At 41.3% G+C, this 24,703-nt stretch overlaps 1 protein-coding gene across 2 annotated transcripts in view; it reads left to right on the forward strand.

Annotated features, from left to right (window-relative positions):
• Nucleotides 1-24,703, forward strand: part of LOC311137272 (spondin-1-like) — a 134,716-nt gene that overhangs the window by 45,523 nt on the left and 64,490 nt on the right. For both annotated transcript variants that reach the window (XM_084171672.1, XM_084171671.1), the window contains 3 exons: nt 4,177-4,250; nt 4,492-4,614; nt 6,552-6,700. In XM_084171672.1, coding sequence (XP_084027798.1) covers nt 4,177-4,250; nt 4,492-4,614; nt 6,552-6,700 — 346 coding nt within the window. The remainder of the gene's footprint in view (nt 1-4,176; nt 4,251-4,491; nt 4,615-6,551; nt 6,701-24,703) is intronic.

Raw genomic sequence — 24,703 nt, forward strand, 5'->3', positions numbered from 1 at the left:
GGCAGCAGCACTGGAGACATGCGGAAACAGGGCCCACAGGCCTGTGTGTGGGACCACAACTAAAGGCTAAAGGATCTTAAACACTCCCGCAGGAACTAATGGTGTGGACAGAAGCCCAGCCCAAACCGTTGGCGTGAAGAACATAACCATGGAGCAAGCCATGGAAGTCATTGGTTTGTCAGGGATATACAGTGAGGGAAAAAAGTATTTGATCCCCTGCTGAGTTGTACGTTTGCCCACTGACAAAGAAATGATCAGTCTATAATTTTAATGGTAGGTTTATTTGAACAGTGAGAGACAGAATAACAACAACAAAAATCCAGAAAAACACATGTCAAAAATGTTATAAATTGATTTGCATTTTAATGAGGGAAATAAGTATTTGACCCCCTCTCAATCAGAAAGATTTCTGGCTCCCAGGTGTCTTTTATACAGGTAATGAGCTGAGATTAGGAGCACACTCTTAAAGGGAGTGCTCCTAATCTCAGTTTGTTACCTGTATAAAAGACACCTGTCCACAGAAGCAATCAATCAATCAGATTCCAAACTCTCCACCATGGCCAAGACCAAAGAGCTCTCCAAGGATGTCAGGGACAAGGCTGGAATGGGCTACAAGACCATCGCCAAGCAGCTTGGTGAGAAGGTGACAACAGTTGGTGCGATTATTCGCAAATGGAAGAAACACAAAAGAACTGTCAATCTCCCTCGGCCTGGGGCTCCATGCAAGATCTCACCTCGTGGAGTTGCAATGATCATGAGAACGGTGAGGAATCAGCCCAGAACTACACGGGAGGATCTTGTCAATGATCTCAAGGCAGCTGGGACCATAGTCACCAAGAAAACAATTGGTAACACACTACGCCGTGAAGGACTGAAATCCTGCAGCGCCCGCAAGGTCTCCCTGCTCAAGAAAGCACATATACATGCCCGTCTGAAGTTTGCCAATGAACATCTGAATAATTCAGAGGAGAACTGGGTGAAAGTGTTGTGGTCAGATGAGACCAAAATGGAGCTCTTTGCCATCAACTCAACTCGCCGTGTTTGGAAGAGGAGGAATGCTGCCTATGTCCCCAAGAACACCATCCCCACCGTCAAACATGGAGGTGGAAACATTATGCTTTTGGGGGTGTTTTTCTGCTAAGGGGACAGGACAACTTCACCGCATCAAAGGGACGATGGACGGGGCCATGTACCGTCAAATCTTGGGTGAGAACCTCCTTCCCTCAGCCAGGGCATTGAAAATGGGTCGTGGATGGGTATTCCTGCATGACAATGACCCAAAACACACGGCCAAGGCAACAAAGGAGTGGCTCAAGAAGAAGCACATTAAGGTCCTGGAGTGGCCTAGCCAGTCTCCAGACCTTAATCCCATAGAAAATCTGTTGAGGGAGCTGAAGGTTGGAGTTGCCAAACGCCAGCCTCGAAACCTTAATGACTAGGAAAAGATCTGCAAAGAGGAGTGGAACAAAATCCCTCCTGAGATGTGTGCAAACCTGGTGGCCAACTACAAGAAATGTCTGACCTCTGTGATTGCCAACAAGGGTTTTGCCACCAAGTACTAAGTCATGTTTTGCAGAGGGGTCAAATACTTATTTCCCTCATTAAAATGCAAATCAATTTCTAAAATTTTTGACGTGTTTTTCTGGATTTTGTTGTTGTTTTCTGTCTCTCACTGTTCAAATAAACCTACCATTAAAATTATAGACTGATCATTTCTTTGTCAGTGGGCAAACGTACAAAATCAGCAGGGGATCAAATACTTTTTTCCCTCACTGTATTAACCCAACTGCAACTGGATCCCACTGATGCCAGCAAATGTTAAAGTCATTCTTTCTACAGTGTTTGTCCTTGTCTGAACCTTGATAACTTGATGCAGCTGTGCATCAGTTACTGTATCATATTTTAAAGTGAAATGATAGTTAAAATTGTTTTATTATCAAGTTGCATTGTCACATGCAAAGTCCCCACAGAACTCCATACATTGTAACTGTGGGCTTTAGAACAGCTGTATGGCTGAGGATATACAGTACCAGTCAAAAGTTTGGACACACCTACTCATTCAAGGGTTTTTCTAGATTTTTACTATTTTCTACTTTGTAGAATAATAGTGAAGACATCAAAACTATGAAATAACACATATGGAATCATGTAGTAACCGAAAAAGTGTTAAAGAAATCATAATAGATTTGAGATTCTTCAAAGTAGCCAACCTTTGCCTTGATGACAGCTTTGCACACTCTTGGCATTCTCTCAACCAGCTTCACCTGGAATGCTTTTCCAACAGTCTTGAAGGAGTTCCCACGTATGCTGAGCACTTGTTGGCTGCTTTTCCTTCACTCTGCGGTCCAACTCATCCCAAACCATCAATTGGGTCAGGTTGGAGATTGTGGAGGCCAGGTCATCTGATGCAGCACTCCATCACTCTCCTTATTGGTCAAATAGCCCTTACACAGCCTGGAGGTGTGTTGGGTCATTGTCCTGTTGAAATACAAATGATAGTCCCACTAAGCGCAAACCAAATGGGATGGCGTATCGCTGCAGAATGCTGTGGTAGCCATGCTGGTTAAGTGTGCCTTACATTCTAAATAAATCACTGACAGTGTCACCAGCAAGGCACCCCCACACCATCACACCTCCTCCTCCATGCTTCATGGTGGGAAACACACATGCGGAGATCATCCGTTCACCTGCTCTGCGTCTCACAAAGACACAGCGGTTGGAACCAAAGGACTCATCAGACCAAAGGACAGATTTCCACCGGTCTAATGTCCTTTGCTCGTGTTTCTTTGCCCAAACAAGTCTCTGCTTCTTATTGGTCTCCTTTAGTAATGGTTTATTTGCAGCAATTCGACCATGAAGGCCTGATTCACACAGTCTCCTCTGAACAGTTGATATTGAGATGTGTCTGTTACTTGAACTCTGTGAAGCATTTATTTGGGCGGCAATTTCTGAGGCTGGTAACTCGAATTAACTTATCCTCTGCAGCAAAGGTAACTCTGGGTTTTCCTTTCCTGTGGCAGTCCACATGAGATCCATTTTCATCATAGCGCTTCATGGTTTTTGCGACTGCACTTGAAGAAACTTTCTTTCTTGAAGTTTTTCAGATTGACTGATCTTCATGTCTTAAAGTATTGATGGACTGTCGTTTCTCTTTGCTTATTTTAGCTGTTCTTGCCATAATATGGACTTGGTCTGTTACCAAATAGGGCTATCTTCTGTATACCAACCCTACCTGTCACAACACAACTGATTGGGTCAAATGCATTAAGAAGGAAAGAAATTCCACAAATTAACTTTTAAGAAGGCACACCTGTTAATTGAAATGCATTCCATGTGCCTACCTCATGAAGCTGGTTGAGAGAATGCCAAGTGTGTACAAAGCTGTCATCAAGGCAAAGGGTGGCTACTTTGAAGAATCTCAAATATAAAATATATTTTGATTTGTTTAACACTGTTTTGGTTACTACATGATTCCGTATGTGTTATTTCATAGTTTTGAAGTCTTCACTATTATTCTACAATGTAGGTGTGTCCAAACTTTTGACTGGTACTGTATATCAAAAGATTCAGTTGTGGAGAAAAGTTTGGGGTTGATTTTGTCTGTTAGGAGAAACAGACATGTACGTGCCATGGCCTCAGATCCTGTGGTTTGATGAGACTATCACAATTTGATATTTTATCTTTTAACCCCAAAAAAGTTTCTGTCTGCCGAGAATAGTCTCTCCTGGGAGACGAGCTTTAGAGTGTGTGAGACAGAGTAGTCATACAGTATCTGTCAGAGTGTTGATGGACTGTCCTGTGGATCAGCCTCAGTCTGGACTCCTGGCTCTCTGCACATTGGTATTCTGCTGAGGTTGATGGGAAGCAGGTCTGGCAGTGCCTCTGGCATGCACTCTGACGGGGTGATTTTACCACCTCTCCTCAGAGGAAACAGACAGTCACTGCCTCTTGCACTCCTCACGTAACCTTGTAAAACCATCCGGAAGTCTCGCAAGCTTACATTCTGTTTCGCTACAGTGCATCGGTAATCAGCCGGTAATTATGAGGCTATTCCTCATGCATTGCACTGTGTGTGTGTGTGTGTGCGCGCCCCCTGGGAGATGTGAGCTAACATGAGGGCTGTATTGCATTGTGCTGTCAGTGAATAGAAGGAATGCTGTTCTTCCTCCTCTGCAGGGCCAGCATTGTGCAGAGGAGGATAATTTACTTCCAGGATGAAGGCTCCCTCACTGTCAGACTGTGTGAGAAAGGTACAGCATATCTGTCCTATACGAATATGACTTCTCACAGAACAACCCCATGCTTTTTATATGATCTGTTACTGTAGTAGATTATAATGAAGATACTGTATGTAGTCATATTAAAAAAATTATATTAGGTCAAGCAAGATCACCATTCTTATCTTCACTTTGTATGCGTGTGTGTGTGTGTGTGGGGGGGGGGGGGTCGTGTGTGTGTGTGCGTGTGCGTGTGTGTGTGTGTGTGTTTCAGAGGCTGTGTTTGGGGAGACCACAGAGAAGCCCCCTCCGGAATGCTGTGCCTGTGGGACGGCCAAGTACAGAGTCACCTTCTATGGGAACTGGTCGGAGAAGATTCACCCTAAAGACTACCCCAGTAAGTCCTCCACTGCAGTCGTATATGTACACCCCCACACACTGCACATTACTGTACAACTTCCCACCTGTTGCTCAACTGTCAATTTGCTCTGGAGAGTGAAAGGAGCTGCACCATTATAGTCATGAAGCAAGACATTGTGGTTTGGAAGAAACACGAAAAGGTTTAAACATTTTACCCTGGACATATTTACTGTCTGTTGACTAGAGTAACATACTGCATGAAAGAACAGCACACCGTAGTTTAGAGCAGTGGTTCCCAACTTTTTCTGAACCGTGGCGCACCTTGATAGGATATTAAATTCTGCGGCACACCTAAAATGTCCCTTCTAATTTATTTAGTGGTAATGATCTCATCTGATCCATACTGCAAATCATCTATTATCTGTGACATTTCTTATAGGTTTGTTTTCATAGTTCCTTACTCATGATGGTTAATTTGTGTGTACCCCTTTAAGAGCTTCCTATCAATCTGTGCCAGATAGAAGAACATGTAGCTCTGGTAAAATAGGTCTTTAGTTTTGAACGGTTTGGGCTAAAGATGAGCTGCTTTCTGCATTGTAAAGGTACAACCATGGACGCAAAGCCATGCTCTGTTTGGTTATATGGCAGAGGCTGTGGCATAGCTAAGCCCAGAGCCATATATTAAGAAAGAAATGACTAATCAGACTAGCCTGTTCTAATCGTTTTCACAGACAAAGCAAAATTATACAAATGAGTTTGCTCGTGATGCGCACCCCTCAAAATGATACAAACATAACAGCCTGAGTGTATTGGACTTGAAACAACAATACAGATGTAATCATGTGCAATGTAATGTATTATCAGACCAGCACTAGTGCTCCCAAGTCAAAATTCCATGTTCATTCCGCAGGTCACGTTTATAAGTGTAAAAAAAAAAAAAAAGATTAGGAAAGGTTTTGCTGCACACACGAGAGTTCCTCACGGCAAACCAGTTTGGAACCACTGGTTTAGAGGATTTCTCTCAAATTATTTGTGTGTTGTTGGGATTTAAACATCATTTTCAGTAAGCCTAAGTCAGTAAAACAGTATGATATTGGATAGCTGTTATGATACAGTGTCCTCTTTTGGAGCTGATGATCCGAACCGCACACATATTCCCTGCAGTCAGTGTTAGGTAGTCACAGCTTACAAAAGGAATCGCCATAAATAATTTGAGACGGGAAGAGGCTCTTTTGGCAGGAAATAAGAAAATAGTTTTGGTACATTATAGCACATCACAGGGATTCTCTATAGGCCTGATGGGTTTAAAGAGATTAAATGTATAGTTTACCTTTCCCTCCAGATTTATATATCATCTTTCACGGAGGAAAATGAATCATGGAAAAATGTTATTACATTCAAGAGTTTCTGAGGAGAGTCCTGAGTGACCAAAGTAAAAACTATTCTATATACAAATTGGTTGGTGTGTGTGTGGTGTGACAGGGTCTATTCCAGCCTCAACTCTTTCAGTAATGATGAGGGCTCCACCAGTGGAAGTGCAGGCCTGTCACAGTATATCTAACAGTGGCCTTCCAGCCACATGCATGGCTAATGAACACTGTCTCCACCACTCTGCTGTTAGCCTCACACGCCCAGCAGACACAGTTAAAGCCAGGAGCGATCTGTCAGCCTCTACACCTACAGATGTAGGATCTTAATTTGAGCCAGTTTGCTACAGCAGGAAAATAGTCCTGCAGTAACAGAAAATGTGAATTATTATGTGGATTCTAATTAATCAAAAATGTTGTAGGGGTTGATACATTATTCGTAAGGGAAAATCAAGTCTGAAATTTCAAAGTGGAAATTGCAAACTTCAGTAGCCTTTTTAAACTTAAAAGTTCTCCTGCAACAGGGTGATCAAATTAAGATCCTGCATCTGTACACAGACAGACATACACACAGGCAACATTGTTTCTTTGTCTCCACCCTATACAGGACGTGCCAATCATTGGTCAGCCCTCATCGGGGCGTCCCACTCCAGGAGCTATGTCCTGTGGGAGTACGGTGGCTTTGCCAGCGAAGGGGTGAAACAGGTAGCAGAGCTGGGGTCTCCAGTTAAGATGGAGGAGGAGATAAGACAGAAGGTAGGTCCTCAAAAACATCATGGGTTCCGAACTGTTCATGTTTGCTGATCCGCTATATCTGATCTTTAGACAAAAAGTGTATTGGATCTGACTTTCTGATGTCTTAATGTGCCTGTCTCCGCCTCTGAAACAGCATGTCAAAGGTTGATCAGTTAATGGAAGGCCCTTTCTGGCATATTAATGAAATACACAAGTCTGTATATTGGCTGATCTGCACCGCTCTGCTATTTAGTGCTAATTCCCTGCTCTTGGGTGACATGGCAACAATAGTGTTGAGGCCAGGGACAAATGAGATGCAGATGGGCATTATGGGATGGCTGTGGAGGAGCGGTGGCATGGCTAATGGAGGGAGAGGTGAGTAAGGATGGCCACCTCACAGAGAATCTTAAAGACATTACTGATTTGAAATCGGTCATGAAATTCAATTGGGATAGAATTACACTGGAAACAGATTAGTTAATGGTGCTGGCTGTAGGTCTGGGAGTATCATTGGTCTGTCAGAAATATTTTTGCCATGACAGCCGGAATTATGAGCACAATAGCTGGCTGTGGCTCAAAATTGCTGGGTTTTCATGAATAAACAAGTTGTAAGTGTGATGAGGGCTTGGCCACTCACTGGCCAATCAACACATTCCATGGCTTAATACTGCATGCTTTAGTCTCAAGTTCTTTAGGTTATTTGTTTTATTTTATTTAACCTTTATTTATCCAGGTTAGTCTCATTGAGATCAAATACATTTTTCAAGAGAGACCTGGTCCAACCAAGACAGCAGCAGGGGGGGGGAAATGTTTCAGACAAATATCAGACATAACAGTTTACAGACATAGACACACCATAAACAGAATTTAGACATAGACACACATACATTACAATTACAGAAACATACAAGCGTTCTAGATACAAATCTATCATATGTACCACCGCATGAAGTCCTAATGACGATCACATTCCTCAGTAACATGTGAGTCAACCAAACTTTTAAACTCCAAGAAAACAAGATCCTGGAGTTTCAAGCTGGTCTGGAGAGAATTCCAAGACCACAGAGCTGAGTAACTAAAACACTTTTTGACATGATCTGTTCTGACTTTAGGAACCGTTAAAAGTAAGTAGGAGTGAGACCTTAAATGGTAGTTTTCCCAAAATGGCCTTATAGATCATGGTATGCCAATGTTTAAGCCAACGTAGAGTCAACGAAGACCAGCCAACAGCACTATAGAGATCACAGTGATGTCAAACGCTTTTTATTGGTAATAAACCTAAGGGCTGCATGATACCTTGTCTGCAGCTAATTGTAGTAGGCGGGGGTCTAGATAATCAGGGGCATATTTTTTTTTTAATTATTATTATTTTTTTACATTAATTGCTTTCAGGGCTCTATGCACCTCTGAGACAGAGAAAGGTTAGAAGGAGAACCTGGAGAAGGAGTGCTCAGGAGTGTGAGGTCATTTCACAGGGGGCTCACTTTGACCTTTAACCCTATTAAATAATTTGCCTGCATCAAGAAAATGCTGATGAAAAGAGTTCAGAATATAGTTTTTCTCAGTTACCACCTGTGAGTCTACCAGCAGTTGTTTAGGAAGCTGTGCATCTTTTTTGCACTCCAAACCGAACTTTGTAAGGATTATTCAGATTATCAGCAGTAGATTTGAGGTAGTGGTCTGCTTTCAGCTTTCGGGTCAAAGCTACACCCTGATTCATTCTAAATGCGTTTAAAAGCCATCCATCAGCTGAATCAGAGCCTCTTATTGACTGTCTTTGCATTGTCATCAACTCCAATTCAGCTGGGGGCACGGACTATTCTCGTCCTGGTCTATTGTGGATTGATACTACAGTTTACTAAATAGCGTAGACGACAGTAATGAGTAATAGCAACAGTAAAAAAAAAAAAAATGTTTGCTCAATAGTCTATGTTTGGAGTGTTGGCAGTCAACATTTTTGTAAATGGCCTCAAGGAGCCTACATTTTTTTATTTAACTAGGCAAGTCAGTTAAGAACAAACTCTACATGTCTTTATGCATCACACTTCTTCTAAAATAGAAAACACTAGGCTCCTGTAAATGTTATATTATGTGTAAGGCATGTTCTCAATAAGCAAAATATAGCCTCGGCCTACCGTTGATACTGCATTATAGGACAGAATAATTGTTATATGTTTGGAGGAGCGCGTCTTTGGTAACCGGATGAGATGCGCTATTTGGAGATGGGGATGGATACTTGAACAAACAAAATGAAGTATGCAGATGTGAAACGGAAAACAAGCAATCTGTTTTTTAAAACAACAATATTTATTAATAGGATGGGGTCAGAAGCATGAAATCATACATTGCTTTATGCATAACATTTGCACGTCTATACAAAATACTAGGCTCCTGTCAATTGTATCGTGACCTATGTGTTCAGGCAGATTCTCAAAAAACAGACGAGGGGCGATTTTTGAAAATGGGGATGGATAGCCTACTTGAACAAGCAAAATGCAGGTATGTGAATTGTGAATAATGAAAAAGCATGAGGACAAAAACCTCCAAAATATTTCAAAGCACTCTCAGTAGACCATTTAAAACCCCTTTATTCATAGGCTACTTGGCGAATGGCCAGAATAAAATATGCACCTATGCAATGCTGCTAAACCAGCCTTGATTAAGGGAAGGGTTGGCTATGCTTGGTTTATAATCAAATTAAACAAAATAGTGAAGAGGCGACTTCGGGATGCTGACCTTCTAGGCAGAGTTGCAAAGAAAAAGCCATATCTCAGACTGGCCAATAAAAAGAAAAGATTAAGATGGGCAGTCTGAGATATGGCTTTTTCTTTGCAACTCTGCCTAGAAGGTCAGCATCCCAGAGTCGCCTCTTCACTGTTGACGTTGAGAGTGGTGTTTTGCAGGTACTATTTAATGAAGCTGCCAGTTGAGGACCTGTGAGGCGCCTGTTTCTCAAACTAGACACTCTAATGTATTTGTCCTCTTGCTCAGTTGTGCACCGGGGCCTCCCAAGCCTCTTTCTATTCTGGTTAGAGCCAGTTTGCGCTGTTCTGTGAAGGGAGTAGTACACAGCGTTGTACGAGATCTTCAGTTTCTCTGTAATTTCTCACATGGAATAGCCTTCATTTCTCAGAACAAGAATATACTGACGAGTTTCAGAAGAAACTTCCTGGCCATTTTGAGCCTGTAATCGAACCCACAATTGCTGATGCTCCAGATACTCAACTAGTCTCAAGAAGGCCAGTTTTATTGCTTTTTTAATCAGCACAACAGTTTTCAGCTGTGCTGACATAATAGGGTTTTCTAATGATCAATTAGCCTTTTAAAATGATAAACTTTACGTTAGCAAACACAACGTGCCATTGGAACACAGGACTGATGGTTGCTGATAATGAGCCTCTGTACGCCTATGTAGATATTCCATAAAAAATCAGCCATTTCAAGCTACAATAGCCATTTACAACATTAACAATGTCTACACTGTATTTCTGATCAATTTGATGTTATTTTAATGGCCAAAAAAATTGCTTTTCTTTCGGAAACAAGGACATTTCTAAGTGGACCCCAAACTTTTGAATGGTAGTGTAAGTCAAAACTGTAACTCGGCCACTCAGGAACATTCACTGTCTTTTTGGTTAGCAACTGAAGTGTAGATTTGGTCTTGTGTTTTAGGTTATTGTCCTGAAAGGTGAATTCATCTCCCAGTGTCTGGTGGAAAGCAGACTCAACCAGGTTTTCCTAAAGGGATTTTGCCTGTGCATAGCTCCGTTTCTTTTGCATCCTGGTAAACTCCCCAGTCCTTAATTGATGCACCATCCAAAGTGTAATTAATAGATGCCCTTCTTTGCGAGGCATTGGAAAACCAACCTGTTTTTGTAGTTGAATCTGTGTTTGAAATTCACTGCTCGACTGAGGGACCTTACAGATAATTTTATGTGTGGGGTACAGAGATGAGGTAGTCATTCAAAAATCATGTTAAACACTATTATTGCACACAGTGAGTCCATGCAATGTATTATGTGACTTGTTAATGCTAATTTGTACTCCTGAACTTATTTAGGCTTGCCATAACAAAGGGGTTGAATACTTGACTTAAGACATTTCAGCTTTTCATTTTTATTAATAAAAAATAAAAAATGGAAGAGAAAAATGTCCACTTTGACATTATGGGGTACTGTGTGTAGGCCATTGACAAACAAATCTCTATTAAATCAATTTTAAATTCAGGCTGTAACACAACATGTGGAAAAAGTCAAGGGGTGTGAATACTTTCTTAAGGCACTGTATCACATGCCTTACTTTTATTTTCTTGCAGAAGTAAAAGCACAAAATGCGTCACCTATGCCTCAAGTGCCATTCATTCCAGTTAGACTGGTTTGCATTTCTTCCTGACCACGATGGCTGCCATTTTAGGGACAAAAATTACAAAAGAAAAGGAGAGAATGAAGAACCTTAATCTTTCCCCAGTTGTCTCAGCTATATAAAAATAAAATAGGTTCAACTCATGGTTCGGCAGAGATTTGTCCATTCGGGGAAGAGTTTTGCTGACTAAGGTTGAGGGCTTGTCTAGAGCCTCTTATGTGTTCTCTTGTCTTGACAGTCCCAAATCTACAGCTGAAGTCGGAAGTTTACATACACTTAGGTTGGAGTCATTAAAACTCGTTTTTCAACCACTCCACAAATTTCTTGTTAACAAACTATAGTCTAGTGGGTCAGAAGTTTACATACACTAAGTTGACTGTGCCTTTTAAACAGCTTGGAAAATTCCAGAAAATGATGTCATAGCTTTAGAAACTTCTGATAGGCTAATTGACATAATTTGAGTCAATTGTAGGTGTACCTGTGGATGTATTTCAAGGCCTACCTTCAAACTCAGTGCCTCTTTGCTTGACATCATGGGAAAATCAAAAGAAATCAGCCAAGACCTCAGAAAAAAAATGGTAGACCTCCACAAGCCTGGTTCATCCTTGGGAGCAATTTCCAAACGCCTGAAGGTACTACGTTCATCTGTACAAACAATAGGACGGAAGTATAAACACCATGGGACCACGCAGCCATCATACCGCTCAGGACGGAGACGCGTTCTGTCTCCTAGAAATCAATCCCAGAACAACAGCAAAGGACCTTGTGAAGATGCTGGAGGAAACAGGTACAAAAGTATCTATATCCACAGTAAAACGAGTGAAGCCACAGCTCCAAAACCGCCATAAAAAAGCCAGACTACGGTTTGCAACTGCACATGGGGACAAAGATCGTACTTTTTGGAGAAATGTCCTCTGGTCTGATGAAGCCATAATAACCATCGTTATGTTTGGTGGAAAAAGGGGAGGGGTTGCAAGCCGAAGAACACCATCCCAACCGTGAAGCACGGGGGTGGCAGCATCATGCTGTGGGGGTGCTTTGCTGCAGTAGGGACTGGTGCACTGAACAAAATAGATGGCATCATGAGGAAGGAAATGTATGTGTATATATTGAAGCAACATCTCAAGACATCAGTCAGGAAGTTAAAGCTTGGTCACAAATGGGTCTTCCAAATGGACAATGACCCCAAGCATACCTCCAAAGTAGTGGCAAAATGGCTTAAGGACAACAAAGTCAAGGTATTGGAGTGGCTATCACAAAGCCCTGACCGCAATCCTATAGAAAATGTGTGGGCAGAACTGAAAAGGCATGTGTGAGCAAGGCCTACAAACCTGACTCAGTTACACCAGCTCTGTCAGGAGGTGTGGGCCAAAATTCACCCAACCTATTATGTATGGGAAGCTTGTGGAAGGCTACCCAAAATGTTTGACCCAAGCTAAACAATTTAAAGGCAATGCTACCAAATACTAATTGAGTGTATGTAAACTTCTGACCCACTGGGAATGTGATGAAAGAAATAAAAGCTGAAATAAATAATTCTCTCTACTATTATTCTGACATTTCACATTCTTAAAATAAAGTGGTGATCCTAACTGACCTAAGACAGGGAATTTTTACTAGGATTAAATGTCAGGAATTGTGAAAAACTGAGTTTAAATGTATTTGGCTAAGGTGTATGTAAACTTCCGACTTCAACTGTATTTGCTCCCAATTAGATAAGACACTCTTTAACTTTATATGGAAAAAGAACCCTCACAAAGTAAAATAAATACACTACAGTACCAAGAGTATGTGGACACCTGCTCATCGAACATCTCATTCCAAAATCATGGGCATTAATATGGAGTTGGTCCCCCCTTTACTTCTATAGCAGCCTCCACTCTTCTGGGAAGGCTTTCCACTAGATGTTGGAACCTTGCTGTGGGGACTTGCTTCCATTCAGCCACAAGAGCATTAGTAAGGTTCGGTGCTGATGTTGGGCGATTAGGCCTGGCTCACAGTCAGCGTTCCAATTCATCCCAAAGGTGTTCGATTGGTTTGAGGTCAGGGCTCTGTGCAGGACAGTGAAGTTCATCCACACCGATCTCGACAACTCATTTCTGTATGGACCTCACTTTGGCAACAGTTCGGGGATGGCCCTTTCCAGTGCACATAAAGTTGGGAGCACAGAATCGTCTAGAATGTAATTGTATTCTGTAGCATTAACATTTCCCTTCACTGGAACTAAGGGGCCTAGCCCAAACCATGAAAAACAGCCCCAGACCATTATTCCTCCTCCTGCCAAACCCAGATTAGTCCGTCGGACTACCAGATGGTGAAGCGTGATTCATCACTCCAGAGAACGCGTTTCCACTGCTCCAGAGGCCAATGGCGGTGAGCTTTACACCACTCCAGCCGACGCTTGGCATTGCGCATGGTGATCTTAGGCTTGTCATGGAAACGCATTTCATGAAGCTCCCAACGAACAGTTCTTGTGCTGACGTTGCTTTCAGAGGCAGGAGGTAAATAAAGCCCTGAAATCCTTAGATCAGAGAAAGCCTGCAGGTCCTGATCTTCTTGATCTCTGCTTTTTAAAACTGGCAGCTGATTTCATAGCTGAACCACTTACTGTTCAATCAAACCCTGGAATGTAGTGAATTTCCAAGGATCTGGAAATCAGCATTTGTCTTACCACTTTTAAAAGGGGGAGATCCAACTCTTTTAAATAATTATAGGCCAATCTCAAAGCTGTCACCCCTGGCAAAAATACTTCAAACCCTTGTTAGTGAACGGCTAAAATAATTTTTATATACTAACTCTATTTTATCAATGTATCAATCGGCCTTCAGGAAAAAGCATAGCACAATTACTGCAGCCATGAAGGTTTTAAATGATATCACTGAAGTCCTTGACAAAAAACTGCACAGTGTCTCACTTTTTATTGATCTCTCTAAGGATTTTAATACAGTTGATCATGCTATACTGAGGCAGAGATTGTCGAGTGTAGGTCTTTCGGAGCATGCAGTTGCATGGTTTGCTAACTATCTGTCTGATAGAACTCAGTGCACTCAATTTGATGGGCTCATGTCTGTTTAATTGTCTGTCTGAAATGGTGTGCCGCAGGGCTCTGTACTTGGTCTCCTCTTATTCACATAAATAAATTAGGCAAAAATGTGCAAAATGCGGAACTTCACTTGTATGCTGATGATACTGTTATTTATTGTTGTGCCTCGTCTCTCACAAAAGCTTTCCAGAACTTGCCAACTGCTTTTTATACTGTTCAACATACCTTGTGTCCTCAATGCTGACAAAACTAAACTAATGGTGTTTTCTAAGGCAAGAAACAGACCACTGAACATTTCACCTATTACTACCTGTCAATATCTTGGAATTTTTATTGATGACAGTCTCTCTTTTTAAATTGCATATTCAACAACTTACAAAAAAAAAAGTTGGGATTTTATTTTAGGAATAAGGCCTGCTTTTCTTTTGAAACCAGAAGGAGGCTAGTACCAGCTACATTTATGCCTATACTAGACTATGGAGATATTTTATATATGAATGCTTCCGCTCAGTGTTTGAGATCAATTGACACCCTTTATCATGGAGCGTTGAGATTTCTTTTAAACTGCAAAACCCTTACGCACCATTGCACTTTATATACCAGGGTTGGCTGGCCTTCTCTAGTGAATCGTAGGCTCAGTCACTGGTATACTTTTATTTACAAAGCCATTTTGGGTTCATTACCATTTTAACTGGGCATTTTTATTCTTCAGAAATGTGGTGGGTACTCCCTTCGTTCGCAGGACTTTATCCTGCTAACTGTTCCAAATGTCCGAACTGAATTTGGTAAAAGGGCTTTTATGTACTCTGCGCCATCGGCTTGGAATGCCTTACAACATACTTTTAAACTGGAAGAACTTGTCCCGATTTGGTGTTTTTAAATCATTGATGAAGGATTTTGAGGCTGATTCCTTGACCTGTCAATGTTTTTAAATAGCTGTTTTATGATTTTGTTCTGCTCCTGTGATTTCTATGGATGTTTACTAGATTACTTGTAGTTTTTCATGTTGTCTGTCTGTAATTGTGTAATGACTTGGTGCTGCCTATCTTGGCCAGGACACTCTTGAAAAAGAGATTTCAAATCTCAATGAGCATTTCCTGGTTAAATAAAAAAATAAAGAGGCAGTTTGGAACTCTGTAGTGAGTGTTGCAACCGAGGACAGACGATTTTTACGCGCTACACGTTTCAGCACTCGGCGGTCCCGTTCTGTGAGCTTGTGTGGCCTACCACTTCGCAGCTGAGCCGTTGTTGCTCGTAGACATTTCCACTTCACAATAACAGCACTTACAGTTGACCGGGGCAGCTAGCAGGGCAGAAATTTGACAAACTGACTTGTTGGAAAGGTGGCAAACTATGACGTTGTGCCACGTTGAGTCACTGAGCTCTTCAGTAAGGCCATTCTACTGCCAATGTTTGTCTATGGAGATTGCATGGCTGTGTGCTCCATTTGATACACCTGTCAGCAACGGGTGTGGCTTGAATAGCCGAATCCACTAATTTGAAGGGGTGTCCACATACTTTTGTATATACAGTCATGGTCAAAAGTTTTGAGAATGACACAAGTATTGGTCTCCACAAAGTTTGCTGCTTCAGTGTTCTTAGATCTTTATGTCAGTAGTTACTATGTACACTGAAGTGTAATTACAAGTATTCCATAAGTGTCAAAGGCTTTCATTGACAATGACATTCAGTTTATACAAAGAGTCAATATTTGCAGTGTTGACCCTTCTTTTTCAAGACCTCTGCAATCCGCCCTGGCATGCTGTCAATTAACTTCTGGGCCACATCCTGACTGATGGCAGCCCATTCTTGCATAATCAATGCTTGGAGTTTGTCAGAAGTTGTGGGTTTTTCTTTGTCCACCCGCCTCTTGAGGATCGACTACAAGTTCTCAATGGGATTAAGGTCTGGGGAGGTTCCTGGCCATGGACCCAAAATGTTGATGTTTTGTTCCCAGAGCCACTTAGTTATCACTTTTGCCTTATGGCAAGGTGCTCTATCATGCTGGAAAAGGCATTGGTCGTCACCAAACTGTTCTTGGATGGTTGGGAGAAGTTGCTCTCGGAGGATGTGTTGGTACCATTCTTTATTCATGGGTGTGTTCTTAGGCAAAATTGTGAGTGAGCCCACTCCCTTGGCTGAGAAGCAACCCCACACATGAATGGTCTCAGGATGCTTTACTGTTGGCATGACACAGGACTGATGGTAGCGCTCACCTTGTTTTCTCCGGACAAAGTGTTTTCCGGATGGCCCAAACAATCGGAAAGGGGATTCATCAGAGAAAATGACTCTACCCCAGTCCTCAGCAGTCCAATCCCTGTACCTTTGCAGAATATCAGTCTGTCCCTGATGTTTTTCCTGGAGAGAAGTGGCTTCTTTGCTGCCCTTCTTGACACCAGGCCATCCTCCAAAAGTCTTTGCCTCACTGTGCATGCAGATGCACTCACACCTGCCTGCTGCCATTCCTGAGCAAGCTCTGCACTGGTGGTGCCCCGATTCCGCAGCTGAATCAACTTTAGGAGACGGTCCTGGCGCTTGCTGGACTTTCTTGGGAACCCTGACGCCTTCTTCACAACTATTGAACCTCTCTCCTTGAAGTTCTTGATGATCCGATAAATGGTTGATTTAGGTGCAATCTTACTAGCAGCAATATCCTTGCCTCTGAAGCCCTTTTTGTGCAAAGTAATGATGACGGCACATGTTTCCTTGCAGGTAACCATGGTTGACAGAGGAAGAACAATTATTTCAAGCACCCACCCTCCTTTTAAAGCTTCCAGTCTGTTATTCTGACTCAATCATTATGACAGAGTGATCTCCAGCCTTGTCCTCGTCAACACTCTCACCTGTGTTAACGAGACAATCACTGACATGATGGCAGCTGGTCCTTTTGTGGCAGGGCTGAAATGCAGTGGAAATGTTTTTTGGGGATTAAGTTCATTTTCATGGCAAAGAGGGACTTTGCAATTCATCTGATCACTCTTCATGACATTCTGGAGTATATGCAAATTGCCATCATCAACACTGAGGCAGCAAACTTTGTGGAGACCAATATTCTCAAAACTTTTGACCACAACTGTATAGTGTATGTTCTTAATGTGTTGGACTTCACTACTTTTAACAAAGGCGTAAAGATTTCTTGGATAAAGCATTACTTTAAAGGACCTAAACCTTTTGGTTTACAATACCAAATCTTATTTTCAATATGTTTGGTGGTTTAAGTTTCCTTTAGCAATGTCCTTATGCAGTTGAAAAACGTCCTTAATTGTTGGTGCTTGATTACTTAATTGTTGGTCCCTTCTATACAAACATAATTTTCCCCCTCATAAGTATGTTTTATGGAATAATCTTGTCATAAAAAAAATAACAAGTGACTATTTTTAGAACATTGGTTTAGAACGGACATTTTACTTGTGGGCCAGCTTCTCATTTCAGACGGACATCTTTCTACATAAAACGTTTTTTTTCCCGAATGTATGAGCTCGCTGTCTCACTAAAGGAATATGAAATGGTGTGTAAAGCATTACCAGATGGTGTTTTGAAACAAATTGTGGTCAATACAGATCCATCACTTCTGAATTCAACCATAGTAATTTATTTAATTTATTTATTTTTATCAATAATTAATTCATTAGAAAAGCTTTTTATGACCGTGTTGTTCCAATAGCAAAAGTGTTCAGACCCTTTCACTTTTTCCATATTTAGTTACGTTACAGCCTTATTCTAAAATGGATTAAATAAATAAAAATCCTCATCAATCTACACACAATACCCCATAATGACGAAGCAAAAACAGGTTTTTAGAAAATGTTGCTAATTTATAAAAATGTAAAACGGAAATACCTTATTTACGTAAGTATTCAGACCCTTTGCTATGAGACTTGAAATTGAGTTCAGGTGCATCCTTTTTCCATTGATCATTCTTGAGATGTTTCTACAACTTGGAGTCCACCTGTTATCAATTCAATTGATTGGACATGATTTGGAAAGGCAAACACATGTCTATATAAGGTCCCACAGTTGACAGTGCATGTCAGAGCAAAAACCAAGCCATGAGGTCGAAGGAATTGTCCGTAGAGCTCCGAGACATGATTATGTCAAGGCACAGATCTGGGGAAGGGTACCAAAAAAAGTTTGCAGCATTGAAAGTCTCCAAGAATACAGTGGCCTCAATCATTCTTAAATGGAAGAAGTTTGGAACCACCAAGACTCTTCCTAGAGCTGGCCACCCAGCCAAACTGAGCAATCGGAGGAGAAGGGCCTTGGTCAGGGAGGTGACAGAGCTCCAGAGTTCCTCTGTGGAGATGGGAGAACCTTCCAGAAGGATAACCATCTCTGAAGCACTCCACCAATCAGGCCTTTATGGTAGAGTGGCCAGACGGAAGCCACTCCTCAGTAAAAAGCACGACAGCCTGCTTGGAGTTTGCCAAAAGGCACCTAAAGGACTCAGACCATGAGAAACCAGATTCTCTGGTCTGATGAAACCAAGATTGAACTCTTTGGCCTGAATGCCAAGCTTCATGTCTGGAAGAAACCTGGCACCATCCCTACGGTGAAGCTGTGCAGCGACGCTCCCCATCCAACCTGACAGGGATTGAGAGGATCTGCAGAGAAGAATAGGAGAAACTCCCCAAGTACAGGTGTTCCAAGCTTGTAGCTTGGCTGTAATCGCTGCCAAAGGTGCTTCAACAAAGTACTGAGTAAAGGGCATGAATACTTGTGTTATTTCCGTAAACATTTCTAAAAAACGTTTTTTGCTTTGTCATTATGGGGTATTGTGTGTAGATTGATGAGGCGAAAAAACAATTGAATCCATTTTAGAATAAGGCTGTAACAAAATGTGGAAAAAGTGAAGGGGTCTGAGAAATTGATGAGAAATTTACATTTTGTCAATCCGGGACAGAATCACTTGAGCATTTGTTTTTCTAATGTGTGTATGTGACTATGTTTCTGGACTTAGATTTACATTTTTAGTCATTTTGCAGACTCTCTTATCCAGAGCGACTTACAGTTAGGGAGTGCATACATTATTTTATTTTTCATACTGGCCCCCCGTGGGAATCGAACCCACAACCCCGGCGTTGCAAACGCCAAGCTATACCAACTGAGCTACATCCCTACCGTCCATTCCCTCCAATACGCTGGGCCAATTGTGAGCCGCCCCATGGGTCTGCCGGGCGCGGCCGGCTACGACTGAGCCTGGATTCGAACCAGGATCTCTAGTGGCACTGCGATGCACTGCGATGCACTGCCCCACTCAGGAGATGACATATTTTGGTATCCATCTGCAAGCTTCTGATGTTATTTTAGTTTTTGATAGTCCAAGATTCTTCACTAACAAAAAGTATGTGATGAATTTGATTATAAAATGCATTAAAAAACAACATCATATTCAATAATTGTAAAGGTAGATATAAATAATTACTTTACCACATTGAATATTATGCTCTGTAAGAATAAGAAGGTAATGAAGTCAATTGATACTCTTAAGCTTCTCAAATTTATTTGAATGTTAAAACCCTGTGTTTCTGTTTTTGTGTTTATTTGTGATGTTTTGTGTTACAATAATCTATACTGTACCTCCTTCTTAAACATTTTAACACATTTGATTATGTATCCTTCACAATGTATGTAATTTAAAAAACAATGGCTTCCATTTACATACCATTCTAGAACTTTGAGGGTTTATGACATAGCCCCTCTAGAAATTTTATAGGATCTCTATGCTCATATCCCTCTGTCATCCATCCACTGCTGTGCCCTGGCCTGTTAACAGTCTACACCATTCATCATACCTGTCATCTGTTTGATTTGGAATGCCATCTCCTATATCATACATCAATGTAGCCATCAGAGTTCTTGTTTTTTATGTGATCCTATGTAGGCCATTCATATAATGGCTTACATACTGTAAATATGTCTACCTAAACATCCTTATCCATTGCACACCTGGGTTCACCTTGTGTTGAAGAGTACATTTCTCTAAAGATGAAGCCATAAGAGGAAGATATTTAGATTTGAAATCATAGATATGGCAGCAGGGTTAGATAATCTGTGTTTTGGCATCTGTGAGTGTCTCTCTGACAGCATGGCTGTGTCTGGGAGAGTGCGTTTGGGGTTTCTGCTATCTGGGCTATGGAGTGTTTTTCTTAGAGATCGTCAGTCTGTTCCATCTGTGGATTTTTTATTTTATTTGCTGAGTACGTAACAACGTGATCTTTATTTAGATTACTGTGATTTCTCAGTCATTGCTAATACAAAAGAGAGAGTCAAATTGCTGCACACACAGATCCAGAGGTAAACTCATGCTTAATTTGTCAAAGCTCACACAATAAATTAAAAATGTCCTGATGTTTGTGACAGTGACGAATGTTTCATGCTGTATAGGGTTAAATGCAACTACATAGCTCTAAGCCATATCAATTTCTTATATTCTGTTGAATTGAGACACTGGCTATCGGGTGTTGTAGAATGCACTTTCTTTCTCACACGATAAGGATAGATTATAGCATTCCGTGCTCATCATTTGACAATGTCCAGATATGGGGTGATTACATTTTCTAATTCTGCTACTGACCTTGGGAAATGCTACGGAAGGAGTTCAGCATTCATTTCTTGCCAGGGGAGGGACATAGTTTCTTCTAAACACTAACACGCTAGTACATAACAGTAGCATCAAGATAAGGCTGGGAAAAACATGGATTAATCTGAATATACTTAGAGACACCATAGGACAAGAGCTGGAAGTGAAGCTCAGAATGTAAATGTCCATGTTCTGAACACTTTATTACAATGTTTTGTTGGATTGTTTTGTAAATAATGAATGCAGATTTTGCTGTGAAGAGACAGAATCATTTGATCATTTGTTTTGGTACTGTCCATTTGTAGCTTGTTTTTGGACACAGGTCCAGGAATGGCTAAAGGATTGCAATATTTACCTGGAGGGAACCCTGCAGATAGCACTACTGGGTGATCTGAAAAGTCATAGTCAATCGATCAATAATATAATAATACTTTTTGCAAAAATGTTTATTTTCAATTTACAATCTGTAGAAACAATGAGAGTAGAAAGGTTCAGAACTTTTGTAAAACATCACAGTACAGTTGAAAAGTATATTGCAAATAGAAATCCAATATGGATTTTGTTAAGAGATAGATGGGAGGTGTTGAATGGAGCTGAAGGATGGGACTAATAACAACAACTAATAACAACAAGATAACTAATGTAAAGCATAATGTGTCCATAATAAGAAATAGGTTATAGGTTGAGAGCTTTTGTGAAAGAGCACAGTTAGAAAAATATGGCATATAGAAGCAAACCAGATGGACATCATGAAAATGATCAGAGGAAGTTCAGGAGTAAAAACAAACAAAATATAACTATTGTAGAATTTGACTGTGTCCATAAAATGTATATAGTAAGTATGGGCTGGAAGTAGAGGCCTAAGCGTTGTTGTTCACTAGTTTATTCCAATTGGGGAAGGGGTGGTGGGGTTGGAAAGTAATGAAGGGAAATATAATTTTAAAAAGGATATGTGTGTGTTTATAGATGTATGTATATAGCTCAGTTGGTAGAGCATGGCGCTTGCAACGGCAGGATTGTGGGTTTGTTTCCCACGGGGAGCCAGTATGAAAATGTATGCACTCACTAACTGTAAATCGCTCTGGATTAGAGCGTCTGCTAAATCACTAAAATGTAAAATGTATGTATATATACAGTGGGGAGAACAAGTATTTGATACACTGCCGATTTTGCAGGTTTTCCTACTTACAAAGCATGTAGAGGTCTGTCATTTTTATCATAGGTACACTTCAACTGTGAGAGAGAATTTAAAACAAAAATCCAGAAAATCACATTGTATGATTTTTAGGTAATTAATTTGCATTTTATTGCATGACATAAGTATTTGATCACCTACCAACCAGTAAGAATTCCAGCTCTCACAGACCTGTTAGTTTTTCTTTAAGAATCCCTCCTGTTCTCCACTCATTACCTGTATTAACTGCACCTGTTTGAACTCGTTACCTGTATAAAAGACACCTGTCCACACACTCAATCAAACAGACTCCAACCTCTCCACAATGGCCAAGACCAGAGAGCTTTGTAAGGACACCAGGGATAAAATTGTAGACCTGCACAAGGCTGGGATGGGCTACAGGACAATAGGCAAGCAGCTTGGTGAGAAGGCAACAACTGTTGGCGCAATTATTAGAAAATGGAAGAAGTTCAAGATGACGGTCAATCACCCTCGGTCTTTGGCTCCATGCAAGATCTCACCTCGTGGGGCATCAATGATCATGAGGAAGGTGAGGGATCAGCCCAGAACTACACGACAGGACCTGGTCAATGACCTGAAGAGAGCTGGGACCACAGTCTCAAAGAAAACCATTAGTAACACATTACGCCGTCATGGATTAAAATCCTGCAGCGCACGCAAGGTCCCCCTGCTCAAGCCAGCGCATGTCCAGGCCTTCTGAAGTTTGCCAATGACCACCTGGATGATCCAGAGGAGGAATGGGAGAAGGTCATGTGGTCTGATGAGACAAAAATAGAGCTTTTTGGTGTAAACTCCACTCGCCGTGTTTGGAGGAAGAAGAAGGATGAGTACAACCCCAAGAACACAATCCCAACCTTGAAGCATGGAGTTGGAAACATCATTCTTTGGGGATGCTTTTCTGGAAAGGGGACAGGACGACTGCACCGTATTGAGGGGAGGATGGATGGGGCCATGTATCGCGAGATCTTGGCCAACAACCTCCTTCCGTCAGTAAGAGCATTGAAGATGGGTCGTGGCTGGTCTTCCAGCATGACAACGACCTGAAACACACAGCCAGGGCAACTAAGGAGTGGCTCCGTAAGAAGCATCTCAAGGTCCTGGAGTGGCCTAGCCAGTCTCCAGACCTGAACCCAATAGAAAATCTTTGGAGGGAGCTGAAAGTCCGTATTGCCCATTGACAGCCCCGAAACCTGAAGGATCTGGAGAAGGTCTGTATGGAGGAGTGGGCCAAAATCCCTGCTGCAGTGTGTGCAAACCTAGTCAAGACCTACAGGAAACGTATGATCTCTGTAATTGCAAACAAAGGTTTCTGTACCAAATATTAAGTTCTGCTTTTCTGATGTATCAAATACTTATGTCATGCAATAAAATGCAAATGAATTACTTAAAAATCATACAATGTGATTTTCTGGATTTTTGTTTTAGATTCTGTCTCTCACAGTTGAAGTGTACCTATGATAAAAAATTACAGACCTCTACATGCTTTGTAAGTAGGAAAACCTGCAAAATCGGCAGTGTATCAAATACTTGTTCTCCCCACTGTGTATGTATATGTATATATATATATATATATATATATATATATATATATATATATATATATATATATATATATTGGCGAGGAAAAAAACATATGGGGGATTGGAAGTGATGCAGACAATTACATTGATGGAAGTTACAATCTATCTGAAATATTAAAGCTGATCTACCCCCTAAAAAAAAAATATATATAATAATAATAATAATAATAATAATAATAATAAAGAATCCGATGGTCACTCTGACAGATCTCCAGAGTTCCTCTTTGGGGATGGGAGAACCTTCCAGAAGGACAACAATCTCTGCAGCACTCCACCAATCAGCCCTTTTATGGTAGAGTGGCCAGATGGAAGCCACTCCTCAGTAAAGGGCACATGACAGCCCACTTGGAGTTTGCCAAAAGGCACCTAAAGACTCTCAAACCGTGAGAAACAAGATTCTCTGGTCTGATGAAACCAAGATTGAACTCTTTCGCCTGAATGCCAAGCGTCACGTCTGGAGGAAACCTGGCACCATCCCTACGGTGAAGCATGGGGGTGTCAGCATCATGCTGTGGGGATGTTTTTTCAGCGGCAGGGACTGGGAGACTAGTCAGGATCGAGGGAAACATGAACGGAGCAAAATACAGAGATCCTTGATGAAAACCTGCTCCAGAGAGCTCAGGACCTCAGACTGGGGTGAAGGTTCACCTTCCAACAGGACAACGACCCTAAGCACACAGCAAAGACAACGCAGGAGTGGCTTCAGGACAAGTCTCTGAATGTCCTTGAGTGGCCCAGCCAGAGTCCGGACTTGAACCCGATCGAACATCTCTGGAGAGACCTGAAAATAGCTGTGCAGTGACGCTCCCCATCCAACCATACAGAGCTTGAGAGGATCTGCAGAGAAGATTGGGAGAAACTCCCCAAATACAGGTGTTCCAAGCTTGTAGCGTCACACCCAAGAAGACTTGAGGCTGTAATCGCTGCCAAAGGTGCTTAAACAAAGTACTGAGTAAAGGGTCTGAATACTTATGTAAATGTCATTTTTCCTTTTTATTTGATTTTTTTATTAGCAAACATTTCTAAAAATCTGTTTTTGCTTCGTCATTATATGGTATGGTAGGTTGATGAGGAAAAAACATTTTAATCAATTTTAGAATAAGGCTGTAACCTAACAAAATGTGGGAAAAGTCAAGGGGTCTGTATACTTTCTGAAGGCTATGTAGGATGGGATGGGATGTATAGGCATTATGGACAGTATATGGATAGAATATGTAGTATATCTGAAGAATACATAGGATAGAATAGTATGTGTACAGCAATA

The sequence above is a fragment of the Coregonus lavaretus genome, assembly GCF_964263955.1.
Source record: "Coregonus lavaretus genome assembly, chromosome: 11".
NCBI lineage: Eukaryota > Metazoa > Chordata > Actinopteri > Salmoniformes > Salmonidae > Coregonus > Coregonus lavaretus.